Here is a 26,123-nt window from a genome sequence, read left to right on the forward strand (position 1 = left end):
AAGTCCATCTCTTCATATTTTTGTGTAAGGTAACAGTAGAAAATTAAATGAATATGGAACAACCAAACATTTAATAATCCCAAAACAGGATTCAAACAGTAACTGAAGTAATTTGTTGAATTCTTTCTTCACATTTTCCCCCACAGCAACTATGATAGGTGCTTTTGCTTTATTTAGATTTTTTCCTTTATTCTCCAGATGACAAGTGTAAGTGGCAGTAGTTAAAGTTCTGAGATCTTGGTTCTGAACATTTTGAAAATTCTGAAAAACCACACACACACACAAAAGGTTGCAAAACTTATATCTTATATAAGTGCCTTATGTGGATAGATAAACATAGATATAAAGTATATACAACAAACACAACCTTTTATTTATCATAATTTACAATTTTTGTTATCTTTCTTTGTTTATATGTTCATTAAGCACATCTTCACTACAGCTATTGTTTATTATTTGATGTCCCACTTCCTCAGTATTATTTGATTCTTTAAATTCTATGGTGCATTTCTGTAGTGTGTCAGAACTGTCTACAGCCTTTTCTTCTGCATTTGGATCCTTTAAAACACAATTTTGCACTTGAACAGCTTCAAGGTCCTTTTCATCTCCTATCGGCACAGCCCCTTTCCTCTTTGGAAGATTGCACATAAATGCTTGCTGCCAAGTTAGACCTTCAGTTTTCTTTAATAATATCAGGAAAACTAAAAGAAAATGATGTACAAATCAATTAATTCAACATCAACTATACTAAAACATCAATGTGCTAATACAAATCTAATAAAAACACGTACAGGACAAATGCTATTTTTCATACTGAGGAAAAAAAAATCTATACTACAATTAACATTAAATATACAATCCTCTCTATTTAGCAGTTCGTTCTCAGATGGCAAACATCTAAGTCTGGAATGCTAATGATATACCTTACCAATAGTCACGTATCTAAAATCTTGTAAATTACTTGTAATTTTTACTTGGAATAATGGGAAAGAAGATGAGGCTATTTGGATAAATGACTTTGACAATGCACACAAGGAAACCGCTCTCGAAGCCGGAAGTAGCTATAACGAAGAGGAGATTCTTGGTAAGTCATCCCCATTTTCAGTTTTTTTTCTGAAAACTTTTAGTTTCTAAAAATCCCCACATATCTCACACACCATGATTTTTTGGTTTAATTTTGGGGGAAAAAAAGTGTGAGTTATATTCAAGTAAATACGGTATCAATTTATTCGTTTTCATACGACATTTATAGTTACAATATGGATGCAATGACCTGCTATAATATAATTGCATTAATAAAAATTTATATCGCAATTTCAATGTTAGATCCGATCCTAATCAATCGTAAACTATATAGTTACAATATGGATGCAACAATCTGCTAATATAATTGCAATAATAAAAATTTATGTCGCAATTTCAATATTAGATCCGATCCTAATCAGTCGTAAACTATATTTATGCTTTCGTTGTTAATTTACAGCATGGTGCTGGTAGCGTACTGAAAAAGTTGAATTCTATTGGTTACTCGCTGTTCACGTGACACGCAGCATACACACTCATGGGAATTCAGCTATGAGTTTATAATTACCTGCTACAGTCAATCAGCGATCTTTAAAGCTGCAAGGGACCTAGTATACACCAGGTAGGTCTAGGGGAAGTGGTTGGTCTTTGGTAGAGCGGATAAGGGATGCCAACTTTTTATATGGTCTATGACAAATATGATCTGACTTTTTGTTATAGACCATATAAAAAGTTGGCATCCCTTATCCACTCTACCAAAGACCAACCACTTCCCCTAGACCTACCTGGTGTATACCAGGTCCCTTGCAGCTGCAAATTGTCCTACTTTGGCCAAACAGGCAGGACAGCAAATATCAGGATTTCAGAACACAAAGATTACATCCAGTCTCACCAGTACAGCCACTCTGGGCTGGCAGACCATGCCTTAGATACCCACCGTAGAATTCGTTGGAAGAAAACTAAAATGATACACCGCAGCAAGTTTAAGTATGAAAGATTATTCAAGGAATCATCGGCAGCTCTAAAAAACGTTCCAAACTTCAACAAATTTGGGAGACTTACATTATAAGAACTTCAGCCCAACGGCCAAGACAACCAAATTAGCCCACCAGAGGGCACCATGACTTTAGGAACAATATTAGTTTCTTGCCTTCTTCCTCATTTGCTTTTGTTAGTGCCTGCATGCGCATACCATATTTTTGTGTTCCTGAAGATGGCAACGTGACGTTGCCGAAATATTGAAGTTATTCATTAAAGTTGCCTTAATTAATATCCTTTATATGCGTTGTTAATTCCGTAAGCTAATTACCAGTTATGAGTTAGCTCATATACAGGTTAATTTAATGTGTATGCTTTAGAGAAAGCTGAGATGAATTAGTCTGAGTAACGAGATATATAATGAATGTTTAATGAAAAAAATATTAATCTAGAATAATCTTCTTTGTGAATGATTTATTAGGAATGCTGTTTTTGATACTCTTGTTTCATTAAGGATACATGCAATCTTATCTGATTAGTACTGGAATTTAGTATGAATGTTTATTGTATTGTAAATGTGTTAATATGCTTAATAAACCTTTTTTATTTTTAAACCTAAGTGTCTGAATTCTAGAATCCGATGCACCACTTGTAAAAGGTTCCAATCTGAGCGGGGAAGAATAGGTTACATTGTGAGTCATGACTGCAAAATCAATAGTCACTTGTGTATGTCTTGAAATCACTTATTGGTTAAGATAACTTTACTTAATCTAACTGTTTTAGGTGGTGCAGCAAAAAAAATAAATATTCCTAGAGCTCTATGAGTAGATAGATTTCAAGAACTTTGCCACTCAGGTTTTGGCTCGCTCCTCCTGAGGTAATCCCTTTGTGTCTTGGAGGTACCACGTGACTCTTTAGGGAAGATTGGAAGTATAGAACACAAAGTTGACAGTTTAAGAGATTGGGACACAACACTATAATGCAAAGCACTCTTCCTTTTGGATGTATAATGCTATGCATTATGGGAACGGCCACTATCCAGACTGGTTTCAACCTTTATTAAGATCTCATCAGCATCACTTTCAATATCTATCTCTGATCCAGTGTTTTAATAATAAGGTGATACATCTTTTTATTACTTGTACAATGCATGGGAAATATGACTTCTGCATTACTTCAACTTTGGTATCTCTTCTGGGTCTGACTTCCACTGATGAGACCACAATAAAGGTAAAAGTCTGGGTAGTAGCTCATCCCATAATGCATAGCGTTATACATGTTTGAAAGGGGATGTATGAGGATGTATGGATATTCATGTATGATCCGGAAACACCAAACTACAATTGATGTAGTGGAAGTCAGCAACATCTCCAAGACCAAAAAAGCACATGAGTCATTCGAAGTTCAAGGCCATGTTGATTGTTTTCTTCGATATCCAGGGTATTGTAATGGCAGAGTGGGTTCCCAAAGGCCAGATGGTATATCAGCAGTAATACCTTGAAGTTATGATGAAATTGCACGAATGCGCGAGAAGGAAATGACCAGAATTGTGGAGAAACGGTTGGATTTTGCACCAAGACAACGTGCAGTCTACAATGCTTTGTCTATGAAGCAGTTTTCAGCTAATAACGACATCACTGTGCTTCAGCACCCATCCTATTCGCTATACCTGGCTCCCTGCGACTTCTAAACTCTTCCCAAAGATCAAGTTGGTGCTCAAAGGAAACCATTTTATGTTGGTAGAAGATGTGAAAGAAAAAACGATTAAGATCCTCAATAGTCTTTCAGAAAAGAATCTGCAGAATTGCTTTGAATTTTGGCAGCATCATATGCAGCTGTGTGTCAACTCAGAAGGGAACTATTTTGAGGGAGATCATAGTTGATTTTCTCAATTTCTTAAATAAAAAGAGACACAGGAACAGTCTCGTTTTTTTCTGTCAGACCTCGTACAATGTATGCATTATGGAATACTAAGGTTTGGTTTACTCGGATTTACAGCTGAAGCAACTAGGGCTATGAGGCCAGTGTTATTATTATGTCTGTTAATTGCATGGCCCCTAGTGGCTGCTTTACAGAATGACAAACCCTGCTGCCCCCTCCATATGAATACTAAGGCAGTTGATGTGAAGTCATTAGCCTCTGTACAAGTAGCCTAGTTGTGAAAATACTTTATATGCAAATTTGTTTGCTTAAACTTGGATAAAGGATTAAACCAAGAATATAATTTCTTGGCACTTTTAATTCAAATATATTTGGATATGATTTAAACAAAAATCAATAGGATACATCTGATGAGAACTAGTTTGAGATAACTGTACAATACAAATATAAAGTTATACCTTGATCAATAGTAAGAACTTTCCTGGTTTTCATTAATAAGAAATTATCAATAGGCAACTTTGCATGGGAAATTCCCCTTTCTTTGGCCAAGTCATAGCAGACACCCTTAAAAATAAAAAATAAATTAGAATTTCAATTAATGGAAATGAAGTATTGAATTATTATTATTCTTCAATGGAATACTGAAAACATTCTAATCTTAATAAGGAAATATTAAGATCAAGAACATTAGAATGGTTTTTTTTCATATTACTGATGTTAGAAAATTACTAAAAATACATAAAATTTTTTTTCTATCATGACACTTTTTATGAATCCTTTAGTCAACTTGAAGCTCACTAGTCCCAACACAGAATGATTTCAAGCCATTTGAGGACCTCCAATAAGTAGAGTGGGATGGTTGTTGTAACAGAATAAAAATATAAATTTTATACCATGATCAATAGTAAGAAATTATCACTAGGCAACTACTTTGCATGGCACTTTTTTATTAATTTTTTATAATTTCAACCTGAGACACACATATTTTTTATTCTACTGGAAACTTGCTAGTCCAAATATAGAACACTTTCAAGCCATTTAAGGATCTCCAATAAGTAGAATGTGATGGTTGCACACCAGGCAATGAATATCATCTACCCTTAAAGATCATTCATAAACCTCTATGCTTGGAGTAGGATTTCAAACCCATGACATATCAGTTGGAGAGCAAAAGTGTTAACCGTTCAGTCATCATAGAACATGTGACATGATATCAGTGAATTCAGATAAAAATGTTTCAATAAACAAAATTTAAATAAAGCTAAGTTAGACTACTAGAGCAATCTATGTTCATTAGTAAGACTGCTTAACTTTCCAAAAACTTTGAAACTTTTGTTTTTTCTCTAGGACAACTTTTGCATGTTTTCTGTAACATCAGAATATGAGGAGATATTAACTGCAGGCTTGAGGACTATTTTCACATAGATTGTATAAGCATTTTAATGGAGAAAATATTCATCAAAATGGGAAAAAGTTCAATGGATTTCCTTTTATTTTAATGTTAGACTCAATGGCTTGTTATAGCCAAGTATATATGCCTTGGATTCATATATACTTAATAGGATGATTAATCCTAGTTGCATAGTCAGAAGTAATGTATGTACTCTCAGGATTGTCTAGTTCACCGGTGGCGAACCTATGGCATGCGTGCCAGAGGTGGCACGCCCGAGAATTTTGCTGGCACGTCAACGATTTACATATTATTATTATTATTCCTGACAGTTGAAATGCTAATTCTCTTCAACTGAATTCCATAGCATCTGTCATAACATTTACTATATATTTCTTAGTTTTAAGACATTCACGACGGGGTGTCGTTTATCATTCTGACAGAACTTCTCATTACCGGCAGGCTCTACTCACACAAAGTTTCAACCCATGGTTGATATTTATTGCCTTGTTTGCGTTTGAGCTGGGGAAACTCATACAAGCATTATATGGCATGTTTCAATTCGTGGTAGAATTTTATTTGAAGTAAGCCTTTGTGATCTGTCATAATGACATCGAGAATTTCAAATTCAATCAAACAAAGACTTATTTCATGTAATTGAAAAATTAGACAAGAGTTTTAGTTAGATACTGTGTTTCCGGTGCAATATATGGTTTTGCTTGCATCTATACAATATAGTTTCTGTGAGAGGGGTACATGTGATTCATTAGTTAGTGCCATTTTTATTCCAGTTGTCTCTAATTGCACTATTTGTTGGAAAATATATTACACCGACTGCAAAAGCCTCTGTACCTTATTCAGGGATACAATAAAACTAATTTTTTTTTTCTTGCATCTACAGTATATAATGACTGTTGGGGAAGGAGTGTTGTTTCTGTGTGGGAGGTATATATGCAAAACATTTTAATGTCTTTTTTCGTAAAGTGAAATCAGGGGTGCCAGTTATACGTGAGGGCAAGTTATATTCGATGGTAAGAGTTCGTCGACATCCTTCTACTGCTTCCCCCTGCTCCGCTGACTTCTATGATGAGTTACAATGCATAAATGTTTTTCTCACAAACGTTTTTTTTTTTTTCAAACCAACATCATTAAAATCAATTTAATAATACAATAATCAATTTTATACTGAATAATATAAATTTTTGGTGATCAGAATGGGATATGTCATGAAACTTACCACAAGTTAATTTAATGATGTTGGCCTGAGGAAACTAATATTGTAGCATTAGTCCTGTGATTGATAACTAATTTAAATGCGTACTTTTATATTTCTCAGCATGCTACGTATACATGCATACTAATACTCTTTATGATTATTCCATAATTAATTATTAATACTTATTTACTAAAATAAATAGTCAAAAGGCTTCATATCGGTGATACAAAATTATATAAATTAAGTGGATATTAAATCCAACATTAAACGTTAGTTTAATGTATGAACTTTAAAAAAATGGGAATGGTATTTACGAGTAAGTTTGTTGGGAATGGGCCCTCTAATACAGTAAAAATACAGTCTTATAGAAAAAGAATTGAGAATGACTGGTCCTTAGGATTCCCTGACTTTTTCCCTTTTCTAATCGCATGTGCGTTCATTATGCATTTCGCACCGAGCATCCGCCAGTAGGCAGAAATAAGCACTGGCAAGTGCATTATTGTTGAGTATGTGCACTGTTTTGTTTTTGCTACTGTAAATGGGAATGATAAAGAAAATTTAATTTAGGCATATAATAAAATTTTGATTTTTTTGAAACTATAAAAAATGCATTTGATTTAAGTTTTGAGTTATTTTGTTACAGTTCTACTGAACATGGCTGGCAAAAATAGAAAACGAAAATTATCACAGTCAAGTAGCAGAGAGTTCCAAAGCTGGTGGACTGGTGGAATTTAGAGTATGGCATGATTAACAAAGACAATAAAGCAATATGTGTTTTATGTTCCGGGACAGTTGTGTGCAGAACATCATCGGTAAAATAGTATTATTATACAAACCATAAATTGCTCCTTGAGAAAAGCAAGGACGAACAGAAAGAATTTATTGCTTGGGCAATTAAAAATAGGAATATCCAGTCAACAATCCTAATGAAATTTATCAGCAGTGGTTCAAATATAACTGCTAGTTTTTTTGCCTCAAATGTAATTGCCAAACACAGGAAACCTTATAGTGATGGGGAATATATAAAAGAAGCATGGTTAAAATGCGAACCAGTTCTCTTTGAAGATTTTGAAAACAAGGAAAAAATTATTCAAAGAATAAAAGATATGCCTTTGGCTAGAAACACAGTGAAAGATAGAATCATAGAAATGTCTAAAAATATAACTCATCAACAAAAAATAGATATAAAATCTTCTGGTTTAATTTCTCTTTGTCTTGATGAGAGTACTGACATAACTTGATCAGTCGTTTAGCAATTTTTATTCGTTATTCTGTTGGGAATAATATCAAAGAAGAATTGATAAGTTTAACATCATTAGCAACAACAACAAAAGGAATAGATATTTACGACACAGTTGTAAATGCACTTGCTGAAAGAGATATAGATCCTTCCTACTACTGACACAGAATGACCGGAGAGGAAAATGGGTTCGTCAATTTATTTACCAAACATATCGGACATTCAGTTCTGGGTTTTCATTGTATTATACATTGGCAGGTTTACATACGCAGTTCAAGCAATTTACAGAGACATCAAAATTTATTTTGCATCCAGACACAACATCAGCAGATAAACTCAATTTGGAGATTTTCGAGTGGCTGAATTTGGAAGATATAGAAATGTAATTAATCGATTTTCAATCTAGTTCTATATGGAAACAAAAGTTTGTTGATTGGAGAAATGACTTGGAAATAATGGAAAATGATTGATTATTGGGTGCAATTAAAAAGAATGCAGAAGAGAAAATATTGAAAACCTGGAATGCCATTCCTGAAACCTTTTGTTATTTAAAAAAACTAGTGATGGCTACATTATCAATTTTCTCCTCTGCATATGCTTGCGAGTCATTATTTTTCGAAATGAATTTTATAAAAGACAGTTTAAGAAATAGAATGACTGATGAATCTCATTCGGCGTGTGTATTACTAACAGTGACAAAATATGAACCTGATATAAAGCATTTATATAAATGCGCACATAAAAAGGTTCGCCACCACTGGTCTAGTTTATGGAATAAAATTTAAAAAAAAAATCAGATTTTCAAAAAGTCACTTTTGCATGAGATAAGATAACTTATTTTTTATTTATATATTTTTTTTAATATAACAAAACCTGTGGTGCATTCATCACTAAAAACACACATACTAACCACAATAATGACTATTTAATTCATAAATATTTCATCCCAAGTATCTTGGGACATCAACAGTACAGTAGTTCAAACAATACTAGGAAGAACATACAGTTAGGGCACATGATTACAATGGAATCTCAATATGCATGCAGTAATGTGTTATAGAAGTAAATGAAATATAAAAACACACACACACACACACACACACACACATACAGTAAAACCCCATTTTTACATTCCTGCAATTTACGTCATTTTCCGTTGGTCCCGTCTCAAGGCCTATATTTACGATATATTGTTTTCCTGCCATTAACAACTTGATGTGGACGTTATTTCCCGTTATTTGCATTTTTTTCTCGGGTAGCAATACTGATTTTCGAATCGATTTCTGCAAAAATCTGCGCATTTCTGCTGTCATGTGGTGTTGCTTTCGGCTGTAGTTTCGTTTCTGCCATCGCGGTGATTTGCATGCTTGTAGCAGTAATGTAGTGATGAGTGATACCGTGATTTTTCAATCACAGTATGAATTGATATTGCAGAATTTTTGCTATGTAATTTAGCATGTGAAAGTTGCTTTCAAGTTGCGGTGGTGGATGATCCATGTTAGTAACATGGAGAAAAAAGATAAAAAATGTATTTCGGAAGAAAAAAAATGGCAATTCTGTGACGTATCGATTGGAATGCTGGAACACGTGTGCATTTAGCAAAAGATCTTGGACTTTCTGTGTCCACTTTGAACACGATAGTAAAAAACAGGTCAAGCATTGAACTCAATGCAAAGTAATCTGGCGCTGTCAAAAAAAACAAAAAGCAAAAACAATCAACAATTAAAGATTTTTTTAAATAGATAAATGTAAGTAATTGTAAATTCATTTATTTTCAGTTATTAAATTTTGTAATCTAGTATGTAGACTCACATACTAGCAGTAAGTCATCTTTTAATGTTTTTTTACATTTCCTGCTATTTAGACTTTTTTCCATCAGTCCCCTGAAAAGTGTAAAAAAGGGGATTTACTGCGTATACACACACACACACACACACACACACACACACACACAAAGATTATTTTACACAATTTTGTATGACAATTTCCCATACTTCAGGTATAGTAAGAACGTTGTTGCAGTTTAAATTTGGTTTGTGTAGTAGGGCCTCAGCACTTTCTTTATATAAACGTTCATATTTATATAAAGATCTGTGTAAAAGTTTTGACTTCTCCCAATGGATCCTATGGTTTGGATTTTTGAACTCCATGTTGGGAGTTGAAATTTGGTCTCTCCCAACACGGAGTTGAAAAATCCAAACCATAGGATCCATTGGGAGAAGTCTAAACTTTTACACAGATCTTTATATAAAGAAAGTGCTGAAGTCCTACTACACAAACCGAATTTAAACTGCAACGACGTTCTTACTATTCCTAAAGCACGGGAAATTGTCATACAAAATTGTGTAAAATAATCTTTATGTATATATATATATATATATATGTATATATATATTTTTTTTTTTTCAGTTATATTTAATTTACTTCTATAACACACATATTGAGATTCCATTGTAATCATGCGCCATAACTGTATGTTATTCCTAGTATTAACTGGTAATTAATTTACGGAATTAACAACGCATATAAAGTAAATTAATTAAAGATAACTTTAATGAATCACTTCTATATTTCGACAATGTCACATTGTCATCTTCAGGAACATAAAGATATGGTATCTGCACTACAGGAACTAACAAAGCAAATGAGGAAGAAATTAAGACACTAATTTTGTTCCTAAAGTCCTAATGGTGCCCTCTTGTGGGCTAATTTGGTAGTCTTGGCCGTTGGGCTGAAGTTCTCATAATGAAAGTCTCCCAAATTTGGGGCAGTTTCATGCACCCAAATTTGTTGAGGTTAGGAACGTTTTTTAGAGCTGCTGAAGATTCTTTGAATAATCTTTCGTATTTAAACTTGCTGCGATGGATTATTTTTGTCTTCTTCCAACGAATTTTATGGTGGGTATCTAAGGCATGGTCTGCCAGCCCAGAGCGGCTGTACTGGTGAAACCGGATGTAGTCTTGGTGTTCTGAAATCCTGATATTTGTTGTTCTGCCTGTTTGGCCAAAGTAGGACAATTTGCAGCTGCAAGGGACCTGGTATACACCAGGTAGGTCTAGGGGAAGTGGTTGGTCTTTGGTAGAGCGGATAAGGGATGCCAACTTTTTATATGGTCTGTAACAGGAAGTAAGGTCATATTTCTTGAGGATATTAGTTATTTTTTCAGAGGTGCCCTGGATGTAGGGGATAGTGATAGACTTGGTGTAGTCTTTATTGTTGAAGGGGGAGGGGGGTTGTGGTTTTCAGGTTTTAGTATTTTTTGGATTTTTTGGGGGTTATAGCCATTGGCTAAGAAAGTGTTGAGGATGTGGTTTAGTTCCATAGTCAGGGCCTTGTCATCTGAGCAGATTACTTGAGCAGATTAATGACTATGGAACTAAACCACATCCTCAACACTTTCTTAGCCAATGGCTATAACCCCAAAAAAATCCAAAAAATACTAAAACCTGAAAACCACAACCCCCCTCAACAATAAAGACTACACTAAGTCTATCACTATCCCCTACATCCAGGGCACCTCTGAAAAAATAACTAATATCCTCAAGAAATATGACCTTACTTCCTGTTACAGACCATATAAAAAGTTGGCATCCCTTATCCACTCTACCAAAGACCAACCACTTCCCCTAGACCTACCTGGTGTATACCAGGTCCCTTGCAGCTGCAAATTGTCCTACTTTGGCCAAACAGGCAGAACAACAAATATCAGGATTTCAGAACACCAAGACTACATCCGGTTTCACCAGTACAGCCGCTCTGGGCTGGCAGACCATGCCTTAGATACCCACCATAAAATTCGTTGGAAGAAGACAAAAATAATCCATCGCAGCAAGTTTAAATACGAAAGATTATTCAAAGAATCTTCAGCAGCTCTAAAAAACGTTCCTAACCTCAACAAATTTGGGTGCATGAAACTGCCCCAAATTTGGGAGACTTTCATTATGAGAACTTCAGCCCAACGGCCAAGACTACCAAATTAGCCCGCAAGAGGGCACCATTAGGACTTTAGGAACAAAATTAGTGTCTTAATTTCTTCCTCATTTGCTTTGTTAGTTCCTGTAGTGCACATACCATATCTTTATGTTCCTGAAGATGACAATGTGACATTGTCGAAATATAGAAGTGATTCATTAAAGTTATCTTTAATTAATTTACTTTATATGCGTTGTTAATTCCGTAAATTAATTATCAGTTATGTCTAACCAACGTATAAGTCTTACCACTAGAATTATTCCTAGTATTGTTTTGAACTACTGTACTGATGTCCCAAGATACTTCGGATGAAATATTTATGAATTAAATAGTCATTATTGTGGTTAGTATGTGTGTTTTTAGTGAAGATAACTTAGCTTCAGATGAAAAGACCTTATGAAAGTTCTTTGCATCATAGATGGGATTCAAATGCAGGACTTACCAATCCAAGGTATTGTTATTACTGACTAAGCTATGGAGATTAAAAGAAAACTGTGCAGTTCAAACAGATATATTAATTATTCATTCTAATGAATTAATATTCATGTGATACACTTGTTAGAAGTATTATACGAAAATAATTCCAGAAAACAATGATACCATTTATTGTCTGATCAAAAATTTAACTCCATAGTGAAAAATATAGTAGTACAACTTACCAATACAATAAAGTGGAACCTTTTAACAATACTGAATTCACAAAAGAGTGAATTATTATTATTATGAATGTTCCTCCATCCAAAGACCCAACTGAGGGAGCTCACTGAGACACTTATTAAATATCTATCATATCTCCCTGCAAATATTTCTTTAAATTAACATGAAAAACACAAGGAATAAGTAATACTATTTGTGTAAGGCCATGTATCTTTGTCTGAATATTATAGGCCACGGATGGTGAACCTATGGCATGTGTGCCAGAGGTGGCACATCCAAGAATTTTGCTGGCCCGTCAACGATTGTGCCAGCAAAATTATTACTATTACAATAATTATTACAACATGTACAAGTTAAATTTTGTTTTACACGGGAGAGCAGCTATGAAGACGTGGATATGATTGGTGCAGTATTAACAAAAGATCACATGCCCCAAAGACAAAGGCAACTGACAAGTGTTGAGTTGAAATGCTAATTCTCTTCAACTGAATTCCATAACATCTGAAACTGTCATAACAACATTCACTATATATTTCTTAGTTTTAACACGTTCACGATGGGGTGTCGTTTATTGTTCCTACGGAACTTCTCATTACCGGAGGGCTCAACTCACACAAAGTTTCACCCCCTTGGTTGAATTTTATTCCTGCTTGTTTGCGTTTGAGCTGGCAGGCGAACTCGCACACGCATTATATGCAGTGACCAAATTTTTTTGGAGAAAATAAAGAACAAATCAGAAAATGTCCATAATAAATAAATAAAAAAAAACAGGTTGGGTTTATTTGTTTCACTAAAACTAAACAAGCTTTATAACGTTTATTGTAAAATATAAGCATATAAATAGCATTTTAAACAATGATATTATTACTTAAAAAAAATTTAATTTTGATACTTTTCACAAGAATGAACTTTTTTTAATAAATCAGGTTTGTGTTTTAAAAATTCATAAAAATGTATACAATATGTCAAAATTGCATTTGGTATAAACGGATGCTTTCAATGTTTCGATTTTTAATTGGGTTTCCTCACAGGTCCACATATTGTTCACGAATGAAAATACTCATTTAGTGGGGGCATTAGATCCAGGGAGACAAACAAAATTCAATGTTTTTAAAAGATACATGTTTATCTGTGAAATATTTAAAATTTTCAACACCATCTATGTGGACAGGACTCATCATTTTGTCGCCATTCTTTGATCTTTTCACTGGTGACATAACTTTTAATACACGAAACTTCATCAAATAGTTTGCCTTCATTTATATTTAAGTTCCAGTGACTGGAAATGAACAAAAGACTTTCCTCGATCTTCACCTGCAGAAGGATTTCCCGTAGTAGGACCCATTCAAATACTTCCCTTTCCACGAAACAGCTGTTCCAGTTACAGTGGTACCTCGACTTACGAACCGCTCGACATACGAACTTTTCGAGATACAAATTTTTTCATTTCGACCTCTAGATACGAACCGTGATGCTTTTCTTTTCAAATGAACTAAAGCCTGCTTTACATATACCTTTTTTTAATATGCATGTTTAGCTGAGCACGTGCTGAACAGTCTCTAGTGTAACGATTGTTGTTACTACGTCGTATTTATCTGAAATACAACGAAAGCTGCACGTGTTTGCTTTTTTGTGTATCTATTTCGGTACTTGTGTAAACAAACAATACACTTTGTGAAGATTTTTTTAGGTTTGTATTTTTGATGTGTACTATATCTATTTGTTTTTATAAGTGACATATTTTATTGTAGCTTCACATTTATTTTCTGAATAATGTACCAGATAAACGTCATTTCACTGATCAGCATATTATTTTCAACATGGGGCCAAAGAAAACTAAGAAAGATGAGAAGAAGAAAATCACGATAGAAATTAAGAAAGAGATTGTGGAAAAATATGAGAAAGGAGTCAGGCAAAATGATCTGTGTAAGCAGAATGACTTGTCCAGATCCGCCATAGCTACAATTGTCAAGAAAGCAGATTTTTATAAGGAACTGGATGTGGCCAAAGGAGTATCTATCATGTCATTTCAAAGAAATAAAGTTATGAAAGAAATGGAAACTATATTACTCGTCTGGATTAATGACGTGTAACTGAAAGGAGATAGTGTATCTCAAAACATGATCTGTTTACAAGCTCAAACTATTTACAAAGATCTTTCGCAGAACTTGCCATCCACTAGCAGTAGCAAAGACATCGGCGAAGAGTTTAAAGCTAGCAAAGGATGGTTTGAGAAATTCAAGAATAGAACTGGTATCCATAGTGGTGTTAGACATGGAGTAGGTGCTAGTGCTGACAAAGAAGCCGCTGAAAGGTTCGTGAAGGAATTTCAGAAACTGATGGAGTCAGAAAGTTACAGACCAGAACAAGTTTTCAACTGCGATGAAACCGGGCTTTTCTGAAAGAAAATGCCTAAGAGAACATTCATCACTAAGGAGGAAATGGCATTGCCAGGACACAAGCCAATGAAACACAAACTAACTTTGCTTTTTTGTTCCAATGCCAGTGTTGACTTGAACATAAAACCTTTGTTGGTTTACCACTCTGAAAATCCTAGTCTTTAAAAAGCAGAAAGTTAACAGGCACAAATTCAGCATTATGTGGAGAGGTAACAGCAGAGCCTGGGTAACCAGGCAATTCTTCTGTGAGTGGATGACAGAGGTCTTTGCTTCCGCAGTGAAACAGTATCTACAAGAAAAGGGTCTGCCTGAGAAAGTTCTTCTTATGGACAATGCTCCAGCACATTGACTACAGTTGGAAGACAATTTTGATGAAGAGTTTAATTTCATCAAAATTAAGTTCTTGCCTTCTAATACCACACCACTCCTACAACCAATGGATGAAGATGTTATTTCTAACTTCAAAAAGCTTTGTACCAAAGTTCTTTACCAAAGATGTTTCGAAGTTATCACTGACACAGAATTAACCCTCAGGGAATTCTGGAAGAATCACTTCAATGTTCTTCATTATTTGCATCTTATTAGTCAGGCATGGGAAGATGTTTCTGCGAGAACTCTAAAATCAGCCTGGAAAAAGTTATGGCTTGACTGTGTCCGAGGAACTGCATTGGAAGGACCTGAAAGCGAAATTGACATTGTAGATACAGTTGTCTCCCTGGGCAAGACCATGCATTGGGAAGTTGATGAAGCAGACGTAGAGGAGCACAATGTTGAGCTGACCAGTGAAGAGCTACAGGAGTTAAGAAGAGAGCAGGAAAAAGAAAGGGATGAGGAGGAAAAGCAATTGTCTTCAGAGGACGAAGAAGACAGCAACAAAAAGGGAGCAATTCCAACAAGTGAAGTAAAAAAAATCTTGCAGCACTGGGGCGAATTGCAAGAATTGGTTTACAAGTGGCATCCAAATCAAGGTGTTGTTTCTAGAGCCACCAATATCTTCAATGACAATGTCATTAATCACTTTTGAAGGGTGTTAAGGAAAAAAACAGATTCATTCAACGTTGGATAGGTTTTTTTAAACCTCCCTCACCTAAGAGACAAAGAGAAGAGGCAACTAATGACAAGAAATCAAAAATCCCTGAACCACAAAACCAGCCACAAGAAAAATGATTTTTTTTTTACAATTTAATGGAAGATGGTTTTCATACTAAACATGTCAAAACAAAGATTTCATCAATAAAAATTAATATGTAATGGTATACAAAATGCATATTTATAGTGTAAAAATGCTCCTTCTCACTCCTCCATTTCTTTGCATTTTCTTCATTTAGTTGAGAATAGTTTTTTTTTTTTGGATTTTTTTTTTTTTAATTTTTGAATCTCGGAACGGATTAATTGATTTTCCATAAGATATAATGGAAAATTGGGTTTCGAGATACGAACTGCAGTCAGGAACGAATTCAGTTCCTAAGTCAAGGTACCACTGTATTTAAATAATGAATGCAGGTTTGGTAAAATTTATAAATTGCATCTTTAAATATGTTGGCATCAATATTCAATTTACTATTTCAATTCACAAAATAAAGGACAAAATGGCGATTTTAGAAAAAAAAAAAAATCTAAAGGACAGAGCAGTGAAATAAAGGACTGTCCTCTTAAATAAAGGATGTATGTCACCGTAATTATATGGCATGTTTCAATTCATGGTAGAATTTTATATGAAGTTAGCCTTTGCAATCTGTCATAATGACATTGAGAATTTCAAATGCAATAAAACAAACGCTTATTTCATATAATTAAAAAATACGACAATAGTTTTTAGTTGGATATTGTGTTTCAGTACAACATATGGTTTTGCTCGAGTCTGTACAGCATAGTTTCTGTGGGAGGGGACAATAATAGTGCAATTAGAGACAGCTGGAATAAAAACGGTGCTAACTAATGAATCACACTATTTCTTGAGAAATATATTACACAGACTGCAAAAGCCACTGCACCTTATTCAGCAATACAATAAAACTACTTGTTTTTCTTGCATCTGCAGTATAATGGCTGTTGGGGAGGGCGCGTTGTTACCGTGGGGGAGCAAGTTACTATCGCCTCGATGTGAACATGTTTAAACATTTTTCGTATGCAAGGTATATGCAAAACTTTTTGTCTTTTTTCATAAAGTAAAATCAGGGGTGCGAGTTATATGCGAGGGCAAGCTATATTCGAGTAAATACGGTAAGCATTTCGCCGACAAGTTGACACCCTTCTCCTGCTTCCCCTGCTCAGCTGACTTGTATGGTGAGTTAAAATGCATAAATATTTTTCTCACTACCTTTTTTTTTTTTTTTTTAAAACCAACATCATTAAAATCAATTTAATAATACAATAATCAATTTTACACTGAATATTATAAATTTATATATAAATAAATATTATAAATAAAATAAAATATCATTTATAAAATTATAAATAATTATTTATAAAATATTATAAATTAATTAACTAACTAATTTTCTATTAATTTTTCCCTACTAAAAACTGCCTGGCATGTCAACAACTTGATTTATAAATTTTTGGCGAGTGCCGCCACGTCAGCAACTCGATTTGTAAACTTTTGGCACACGCACATAAAAAGGTTCGCCACCACTGTTATAGGCCATCATCAGTGGCAACAATAGTTAATATTGCAAAGTAAAATGTGAACAATGGATTGATTTGAAAAAGTAACAGCCACATGATGTTACACATAAAACAATGCAATGGTATAACTGAAAGAATATTACATTAATTATTCAGTAGCTATTAAAAAAAAATTATTGATGTGTGATTAGAATAAAACTTTCCCATATCTTAGATAGAGACAGGTAGTCATTCCAATTTAATTATTTGTGGTTTTTGTGTTAATTAAAGAAACCTCTCATGGCACAAGCATTTCTTAAACAACTTGCAAATATTTACCAAAGACATACACTCACAACATTTAACAGTAGCACATTCCAACACACCCATATGCCATGAGATAAATCTAGACCTCACATTTCCTAATAATACCGGTAGCCAGATTCCAGGATTAATCCCGAGTTCTACTTCTACCAGCAAATATCTGTAAAAATTTCACTTGCATACACCATAAGATCTCCTCACTAACCTGTAAGTTGCTATTTCCATAAGCCACTTATCACTTTCTATGAATCTTTTGGACTGTCTTCCCATTTCTTTGGAATCAGATGACCATATCTGTGTTCAGTGATATTTTTATTAAAGCCTTGTAAACTGGGAAGTTTACAAACTTCCTTATAGGAAGTCCTTCTTCCTATAAGTTAGTGTACTTGTTAACAGTTATTATTCAATGCACTGACTTAACTACCTTAGCATTTGGTCCCTAAACTTTAATTCACTGTCCAAGTGTCTAGCTTCATTGACTACTTGCAGCAAGCTCCCGTTAATATAATTTTCTACCTGCCAATGTCCTTCATCAAATATGCATAACCTTAAATGTGACAACACTGAACTGACATTCGCTATTTGCTCATATAACGAATTTGTTCGAGTCAACATGCAGGAGTTCTGTATCAACTATGTCTGTTATCACTCTTCCTAACTTAGCAAATAACTGGATATCATGCGCAAGACCCTTCCTAATATTATTAACATAGAACAATGGCTCAAGTACAAAACCCTGTGGCACACTACTAGTCACCTCTTCCTCCTCCTCTTAGATTAGACTCAGCACCTCCGTATATCCCTTTCTGATAGTTGTCATTCAGACATTCTCCAACCCATGTCAAAAATTTAGATTTTTTACAAAATGTTTATATTTTGCCATGTGAAATGGCAAAATCTAAACATAATGTCGTATATTCATTTCTCCCCTTATCCACATTCTATGGTCAACTTTCTTGAGATGGGGCTAAAAAACTAAGTATAATGGAATTATCTTGCTCTCCTTGCATAGGTTAGGAATCATGCATATGCTAAGATTTAAGTTGAATGACCAGGTCAGGGGCACTGCTGACTCTTTTGCATATTCCTTCAGCACCTGTGCTAATATCCCATCTAGTCCAGCTGCTGTATTCATCAACCTCTATCCTTTCATCCAGTACCTTTCCCAGCATGAGTTAAAGGGTTATCCAAAATAACTTATTAAAGTGAATACTTAACTCAGCTATTTCTTGTGCATCTGACTTTTCTCTACAGTCCACAATAATTAACATTATTCTTCATGATTGTTCTTTCTTCTACTTGCTATGTGTAGCAATAAAATTCTCTTAGATATTGTTTGGCTAACCTTTTTTCATTTGAATTTGTCTTCCTCACCATAACCACTACGCTCCTTGACTGCTCCTAAGGTATTGTCATGACTCCACAGCGTTCTCTTTTTATACATAATGCCTTTTATTCCCCAAAGAGAATAGGCAGAATTTCTTTAGCCCTAACTTTTAAAGACTACTGGGCAGCTAGTCTCCATCCTTCAAGCATTTACAAATCTCATGATTTGTCCTTCCTTACCACTTGCCAATCATTTCTCCAGTTGCTTGAGCTTATGTTTTGTGCTGTGAGAGAGTCCATGTAAGCATACAATTTCTTTCCATCTCATCATTCACATTACTTTCAGCAATTCCTTTAAACTCTCAGCCATATTTTGTGCACTATCGCTCACTGCTCATACTACTACTGCATTCTCCATGCCATCTTGACAATCCTGTCTTATATTCTTATCAGTCATTTCTTTCTTTCGTGACCTGCATTTCTTATATTCATTTATAAAATATTTATGACAAATATTTTCTCCATTCTTGCTCTTGAACCACAAATCATTCACTCTTGGCAACGAATACATCAAACACACGATACATTGAACTAAATCCTACATGCTGACAATGGCCAACATCGATGTCTTGCTTACCATTTTTCTCGTGCCTATCATTGCCATAATGAAAAACGATTCTGAAGAGAATATCACTTAATATTAGATAACTAAAACAACAGGACTTAACTACCCAATCAAAATAAACAAAACAGCACCAAATATATATAACAATTTCATTAATATCTATTAAAAAATAATAACTTAGCTGAGCAACACGTGTACTGCATTTCCCACTCAATACAATGCTACTGCCCTCCCTAGTTTTGCATCATCGACAAACAACTGAATGTCCCCCTTCAAATCTTCTGCTATATCATTAATGCAGAAATTAGAGTAGTGGTTCCAGTACAGAGCCCTGGGGCACTCCACTAGTCACCCTCATCTGCTTTGATTCTATTCCACTATATACACTTGATGTCTGTCTATCCATGCCAACAGCCTCATATCCATTCCATTTGCTCCAACTTATATAGCAGTTTTCCATGTGGTATTCTGTCAAATGCCTTTGCAAAGTCCAGAGTATCATGGTGTAGCCATTTCCTTCATCCAGTTCCTCTGTCAGCTTATTATAAAATGTGAATAAATTACTGAGGAAGGACCTACCTTTTTAGAAAGCCATGCTCCCCCTATAAAGTATCATATTCCTATCCACCCATTCCAGAATTTTACTTTTAACCAACTTTTCCAATACTTTAACCACCACTCGAGAGATACTAATTGGTCTGTAATTTGATACTTCTGTCTTGGAACCACCTTTATATAATGGAAGCATCTTGTCCTCTTTTTCACTCCCTTGGAACATTGCCAGAGCTGAGACTCAGATTAAACTACTTTATTAGAGGCACTGTCAGTTCACTTGCACATTGTCATAGCACATGGGCAGACATACTGTATTCACTTAGATATTTTTCAATATACTGGGCACCTCCAGTTCATCTACCTCAATGCTCACATCAGTCTGTCACATCAATAACTGAAGTCATCACCTGAATGATATACCCTTGAAAAAAAAAGTGATCACTTAGTAACTGAACTATTTCTTCTGCTTCTGTCACTTTCCTACCATCAGCAGTGAGTAAAGTTATCTTTCCATAATCATTCTTTCTCTTACTTGTTACATAGCAAAAAAAAAACTCTTTTGGATTTACTTTGGCCTACTTAGCTAATTTTCTCTGAAAATCTGATTTATCCTTCCTTACCATGCTAGTTGCCCTTCCTTCTTGTTTGCTTTATACTACTCATGGGCATGCTGATCACATTGTTTATATTCCTTCACACAGTGCTTTCTTTTTATGCAGCTCCTGCTTTATGTTGCTAGTCATCCACTTAATCCCTACTCTGTTTATTCTCCTAGCCCTGGGTATGCACTCTGATACTGTCTTGCTCAAACAATCCTTCCCATGCACTAATGACATTCATTCCATAGCACTGCTCCAAGCTTCCTCCTAAGTTTGTCATAATCGCCAGCTTTGTAGTTCTGCATAAATCCTTTCTTGACTGAAATTGCCACATACTGTCCTGCAACCTCCCAGCACAAGACTGCATAGTGACTTTCTCCCAATTAGAGGTACAGTTGCTACTGCAGTTATAAATAGATCTTCTGATGCTATTACCAGATCCAACACTCTCAAGCCCCTGGTCCTTTCCATCACATGCTATTTCAGGTAATTATCTCTTAAATTCCATTTTCATTTTGCTATGCACCCTTTCCTCTTTCCAATCTATATCACCATAGTCGAAGTCTCCCATGATAATTGCTTGGTCTGCATTCATTGTGCCAATCTGCTGATGCCTCATCCACATCTTCTTGACCCCCAGATCTATATCAGCAACCACCAATATATTTTGTCCTATTTGGCTCTATCTCACACCAGACAGACTCAAATGAACCATTTCCACCAAGTCTACAATCTTCTTTAACTTCCATTTTTTTTTGATTGAGTTTGTCAGCTATCATTAATAATACACTTCCTCCTACCCTATTTCTTCTATCTTCTCTACAAATACAATATCCATTACATTGTATTCCTGTACATACATCGTTCTCTGACAACCACATCTTGCTGATGCCAATAATTTTTGTCCAAGTTAAGCTGACCAATGCTAAAAACACCTCTCCATTATTTTTGATACTTCGGGCATTCATGTACATGAATTTCAACATCATCTTGTGCCCACAGTTACCTTTACATAATGTCATTACTTTCACATTCAAAACCTGGGAAATTGCACTCAGCTCTTCATAATCATTCCTGCACTCATACTTATCTATCACAAGGGGCCGCTAGAAACATGGATTGCTTCCCACCTAATATCTCTAGTTTCCCTGGTTTTGCACTTCCAACTTCTCACTGAACAACACTTTCTCCAAGCACTTAACTGCAAAACAATTTAAATGCAGTCCATCAGGCATATACAGGTCCTTACATCCATCGAATTCACTCCTCACATCTATAAACTGCACATCATCCCTCCTGCACAATCTTCTCATTGATAATCATAGCCCTTTTTCTCAATTCTATCCTATCATAACAAGGGCAGCAGACGCATAATATTTACTTTCTTACTCTTCATTTTTGCTTCTTCTAATAACTTTTTCATATCCTCCCTTATTGCATATTTCTCATCTTTCAAATCATTTGTGCCTAGCAAGACAATTAACTCATTCACTTCTTTCTTTTGCAAACTTAAAGCATCACTTTATCCTCACACCTTTGTAACCGGAAAACATGCTTTCATCACTTTCTCATTAAGTATACCTCTTATCATTGAATCCCCATACAATACCATCTCTTTTTTCCCAGTTCCTTGCACTTTTGTGCTTTTCCCATTCACTCTTTCTTTCATTCTCCATCCTTCTGCACCACATGCCAATGATTTCTCCAGTCACTCGGGCTCACGTTTTGTCCTGTGAAGGAGTCCATGCTAGCATCTCATCCATGTTATTACTTTCAACCACTTCCTTCAACCTTCATTCATATTTTGTGCACTATCATTCATTTACTGCTTCTGCTACATTCTTCACAACACTTTGACAATCCTTCCTTATACCCTTATTATTAGTCACTTCATTCTTTCACGACTCACATTTCTTATACTCGCTTATGAAACATTTCTGCAAATTATTTTCTCCATTCTATCCCTTTGTCATTTGTAGTACAGTGTGCCTCAACCCTCTTTAGGAACAATGACCACTTTTCACAAGCAATACTGAAAAGCGTGTTGAACAAATAAACATAATGAAAAATCCGTTTTGAAAACATCTTTTCAAAACTGGTTTATCAATATTAAAAATAAAATTTTTATTATCAAAAAATGGAAAATAAAAAAAATTGATATTATATATTATAATTTATAATAAAGATTATTTTTGAAATATTGTTACAATTTTGTAGTTAATCACATATATGCTGGAACTACAAAAGAAAATAAATTAAATATTGGTATAACAAACCTGTGAAGGATTTGTTTTGTTAAACTCTCACTCTGATAGGGAATGGGGCCACACCTGATGAGAACCAATACTAGTCTGACATATTGGGTTTCTTTTCACCATCACATTTCCAACTCTTGGAAATGTGATGGTGAAAAGAAATAATTAGTATCATAATTAGTACATCAAAGATGATTTTTGATGTACTAATTATGCTGCAATTATGTGAACTGATGGATGACAGCTAACAATAACATTTTGCTATGACAGTTAGCTAATAAAGTCCAGCCTATGCCCCTTTTCCAGGTACTGTACACAACTAGTCATTTGCCTTTATACACAGCATTAAATGACAGTGTTAATGTACAGTTGGCCGTCGTTAAAATGAACACGGACACCATCATTTAATACTGTGTCCATGTACAGTAGGGCACATGCTAAAGCAAACCCCTAGAGACTAGAAAAATAGTTTATTATAGCACAAAGTTCACTATGGTGAATTTGGAAAAGGGGAGGAGGAACTGACTTCAATACTCCATTCCCAGGAAACAAAGGATATTACAGACAATAAAACATAAAACACAAAGGAAAATGTCAGGAAACAGAAAAAACAAAGAAGATGCTTGTACACTGAGTTTGAAACACAAAGGATTGGAAGAATTATATATAACTCACACAAACAACTACATGAAAAAGTACAAATGCAAACAAGTTTATAATTCATAAACTTCTAATTCTTCTTATAAGAACTAGAAGAGTATGAATTATAAAAATGAAAATCTAGAATTAATGTTTAAATTTCAAAACTCACATTAGCTTAAATTATCATCACTTACCTGAATCTTCATAGTGAACTTAACATTTGCAGTCTGTCAGCTTTATAATTGGTCACTTCCAATTTCAATGAAGGGAAAGAACACAAGTGATGAACAGTAGTCTAATAGTCAGCATATGTGGTGAGGAAGAGTAATTGGCACAGCTTGTGTAACAGGTCAGCTACCTAATGAAACTGACCTAATGATGGACATTAGATCTCTGTCCAATTAAAAATACAATTTTATGTCAGATGCAGCTCTTCACACATATGTGTTTATAAGCTGGCATCTTCATTGGTAATTTTCTTTTTTGTTATATAAATACAATAAACAACAGGTACTCATTGACAATATCAATATAAAGCATGGTGGGAGAGGATCCTCGGCAATACATGTTAGGCTCAGAGGATTGTCACAGTTAAGTAACTTGGCTTCAGGAGTTAATGCAATGATTGGTAGTAATCTCATCTAAAGATCCATTCTGTTTGTCATCTGCTGGTGTTCTCTGACTGTCAAGGAAAACTGCCAATGCCATATAAGCCTGACTAACTAACCTTTAGCTTAAAAGCCTTTATAAAGGTTCCATACATTCCAGATGGAATTCTTTACAAGCAAAGAGAATTTTCACTGTTGACTGCAGTACAGAAAGCAGTTATAATTGCCTTCTGCTAAGTATCCAAAAATATGCTATCACAAAAGATTCTGTTGTCAAGGTGCAATAGTTGGTCCATGGATGATGACAGATGTTTTACTATCTGGTAATGGAATTGTCTGGTCCAACAGCAGTCAGATAGCATTTAAGCAAAGCAGTTTTAATTTCTTCTTTAGTGAACAGCCTGTTGTATTCATTGGTGCCATTTAAAGAAAACTGGATGTTGTTTTGCTGCTTTGCTTATTTTGGGCAAGGAATTTGAAGGGGGGGGGGATAAAAGATGTTGCTGATGTTTCAGCAAAAAGAACCCCCGAGCATGTCAGCAATCACTGTTAGATCAGCAACTAACGTGCTCAAGGATAGAGAGGTGGGTGGTATACATCTGTCCTTATTTTCTGGATTTTGTCTCAGACTTCTTTAGGTTGTTCTGGTTATGGCAGATGTATATTGGATCCAGGATTCCTTTTAACACTGATGCTTGATGTGCCTTGGTTGAGCTTAGGCAAGACACAAAGCACTGAGGGTTTGCTGTTGTAGGGTATCTTTGGGGGGGGGGGGGGGAAGCATAAATAATCCACACAATTGCCATCTCACAATGGCTTAGGGAAATGTGGAACCGACTAGATGTTTGAGGAACTGCAGTTGTGGAAGCTTGTGTAATACACTCACATGATTTGCTACATGAATGATGGAAGAAAAGCTAACCATTGTAGAATCAAATTCTGCTAATAATGAGAAGATGAGCCAGTCAGCTAGCTCAATTTTCCATAATGATATCTATGATGGAGTGCATGGTTGTAGGAAGGTGCTTCAATAAGTATATCTCCTGAACAGAACTTCTTTATGAACGTTGGAGATTCTGCCAACCCTTCTGGATGAAGGATGACATTTTTCCAAGAGGATGTTCCCATATTGAATGTAGTACAAAGAAAAGTGGTGTATTTATTGCAGCTTCATATGTTTTCTACTTCTTATTCTGATTTTCTGTTGGTGTTTCTATAGTTTTGTGACATGGTTGGGGCTTGTTGAGGGCCCTGATAAACAAGAGAATGAAGAAGTGTTCATTCTCAGGAGGAATTGAATTCAGCATCAGAGCTCTCCACCCGTTCACCATGGAATCACAAATGGACCCCACTCTCACAATGTTAATAAAGGTACAGTAGACCATACCAGTGTTTACATTCCCAAAAAATGCACTGGGCAGAATAATTCAGAATGCAACTGACATATAGTACTTGCAGAATGATTTGAATAAACTGAAATTGTGGGCATGTGAAAATGGTTATTAGTTTAATGTTACTAGCAAACAGTAAGAAGATGGGTGATATGAAAGAGATCTACATACTTCTGAAATAGTTATACAGGATACCAGTAGATAGAATTGTTAACTTTCTAGAGGATGGGGGATAGGATGACAGGGCATTCATGGAAATTGGGAATGAATGCAGTTGAGAAAGGGGTGAGAACTAGATTTTTCCAGAGAGAAATCAGTAAGATAATAAGAGAGAACTCAGTGAAGCAGTACTTCTAACTGAAGTACTTCTAACTGAAGCAGTTAGAAGTAATATATAACTTTGGAAGACTGAAATATAAGATATGACAATACTAG

General features: G+C 35.0%; 1 protein-coding gene across 7 annotated transcripts in view; it reads right to left on the reverse strand.

Moving 5' to 3' along the window:
• Positions 1 to 352: 352 nt before the first annotated feature.
• The window catches only part of LOC150099337 (uncharacterized), a 58,916-nt gene continuing 33,145 nt past the window's right edge, over positions 353 to 26,123 (reverse strand). For all 7 annotated transcript variants that reach the window (XM_090403362.1, XM_090403363.1, XM_090403368.1 and 4 more), the window contains 2 exons: positions 4,341 to 4,446; positions 353 to 701 (listed from right to left, as the gene is read on the reverse strand). In XM_090403362.1, the coding sequence (XP_090259488.1) occupies positions 397 to 701; positions 4,341 to 4,446 (411 nt within the window). In that variant the 3' untranslated portion in view covers positions 353 to 396. The remainder of the gene's footprint in view (positions 702 to 4,340; positions 4,447 to 26,123) is intronic.

Source organism: Typopeltis vanoorti, chromosome 14 (genome assembly GCF_054136105.1).
Source record: "Typopeltis vanoorti isolate ZY-2024b chromosome 14, IOZ_Tvanoo_1.0, whole genome shotgun sequence".
In the NCBI taxonomy this organism is placed as follows: domain Eukaryota; kingdom Metazoa; phylum Arthropoda; class Arachnida; order Uropygi; family Thelyphonidae; genus Typopeltis; species Typopeltis vanoorti.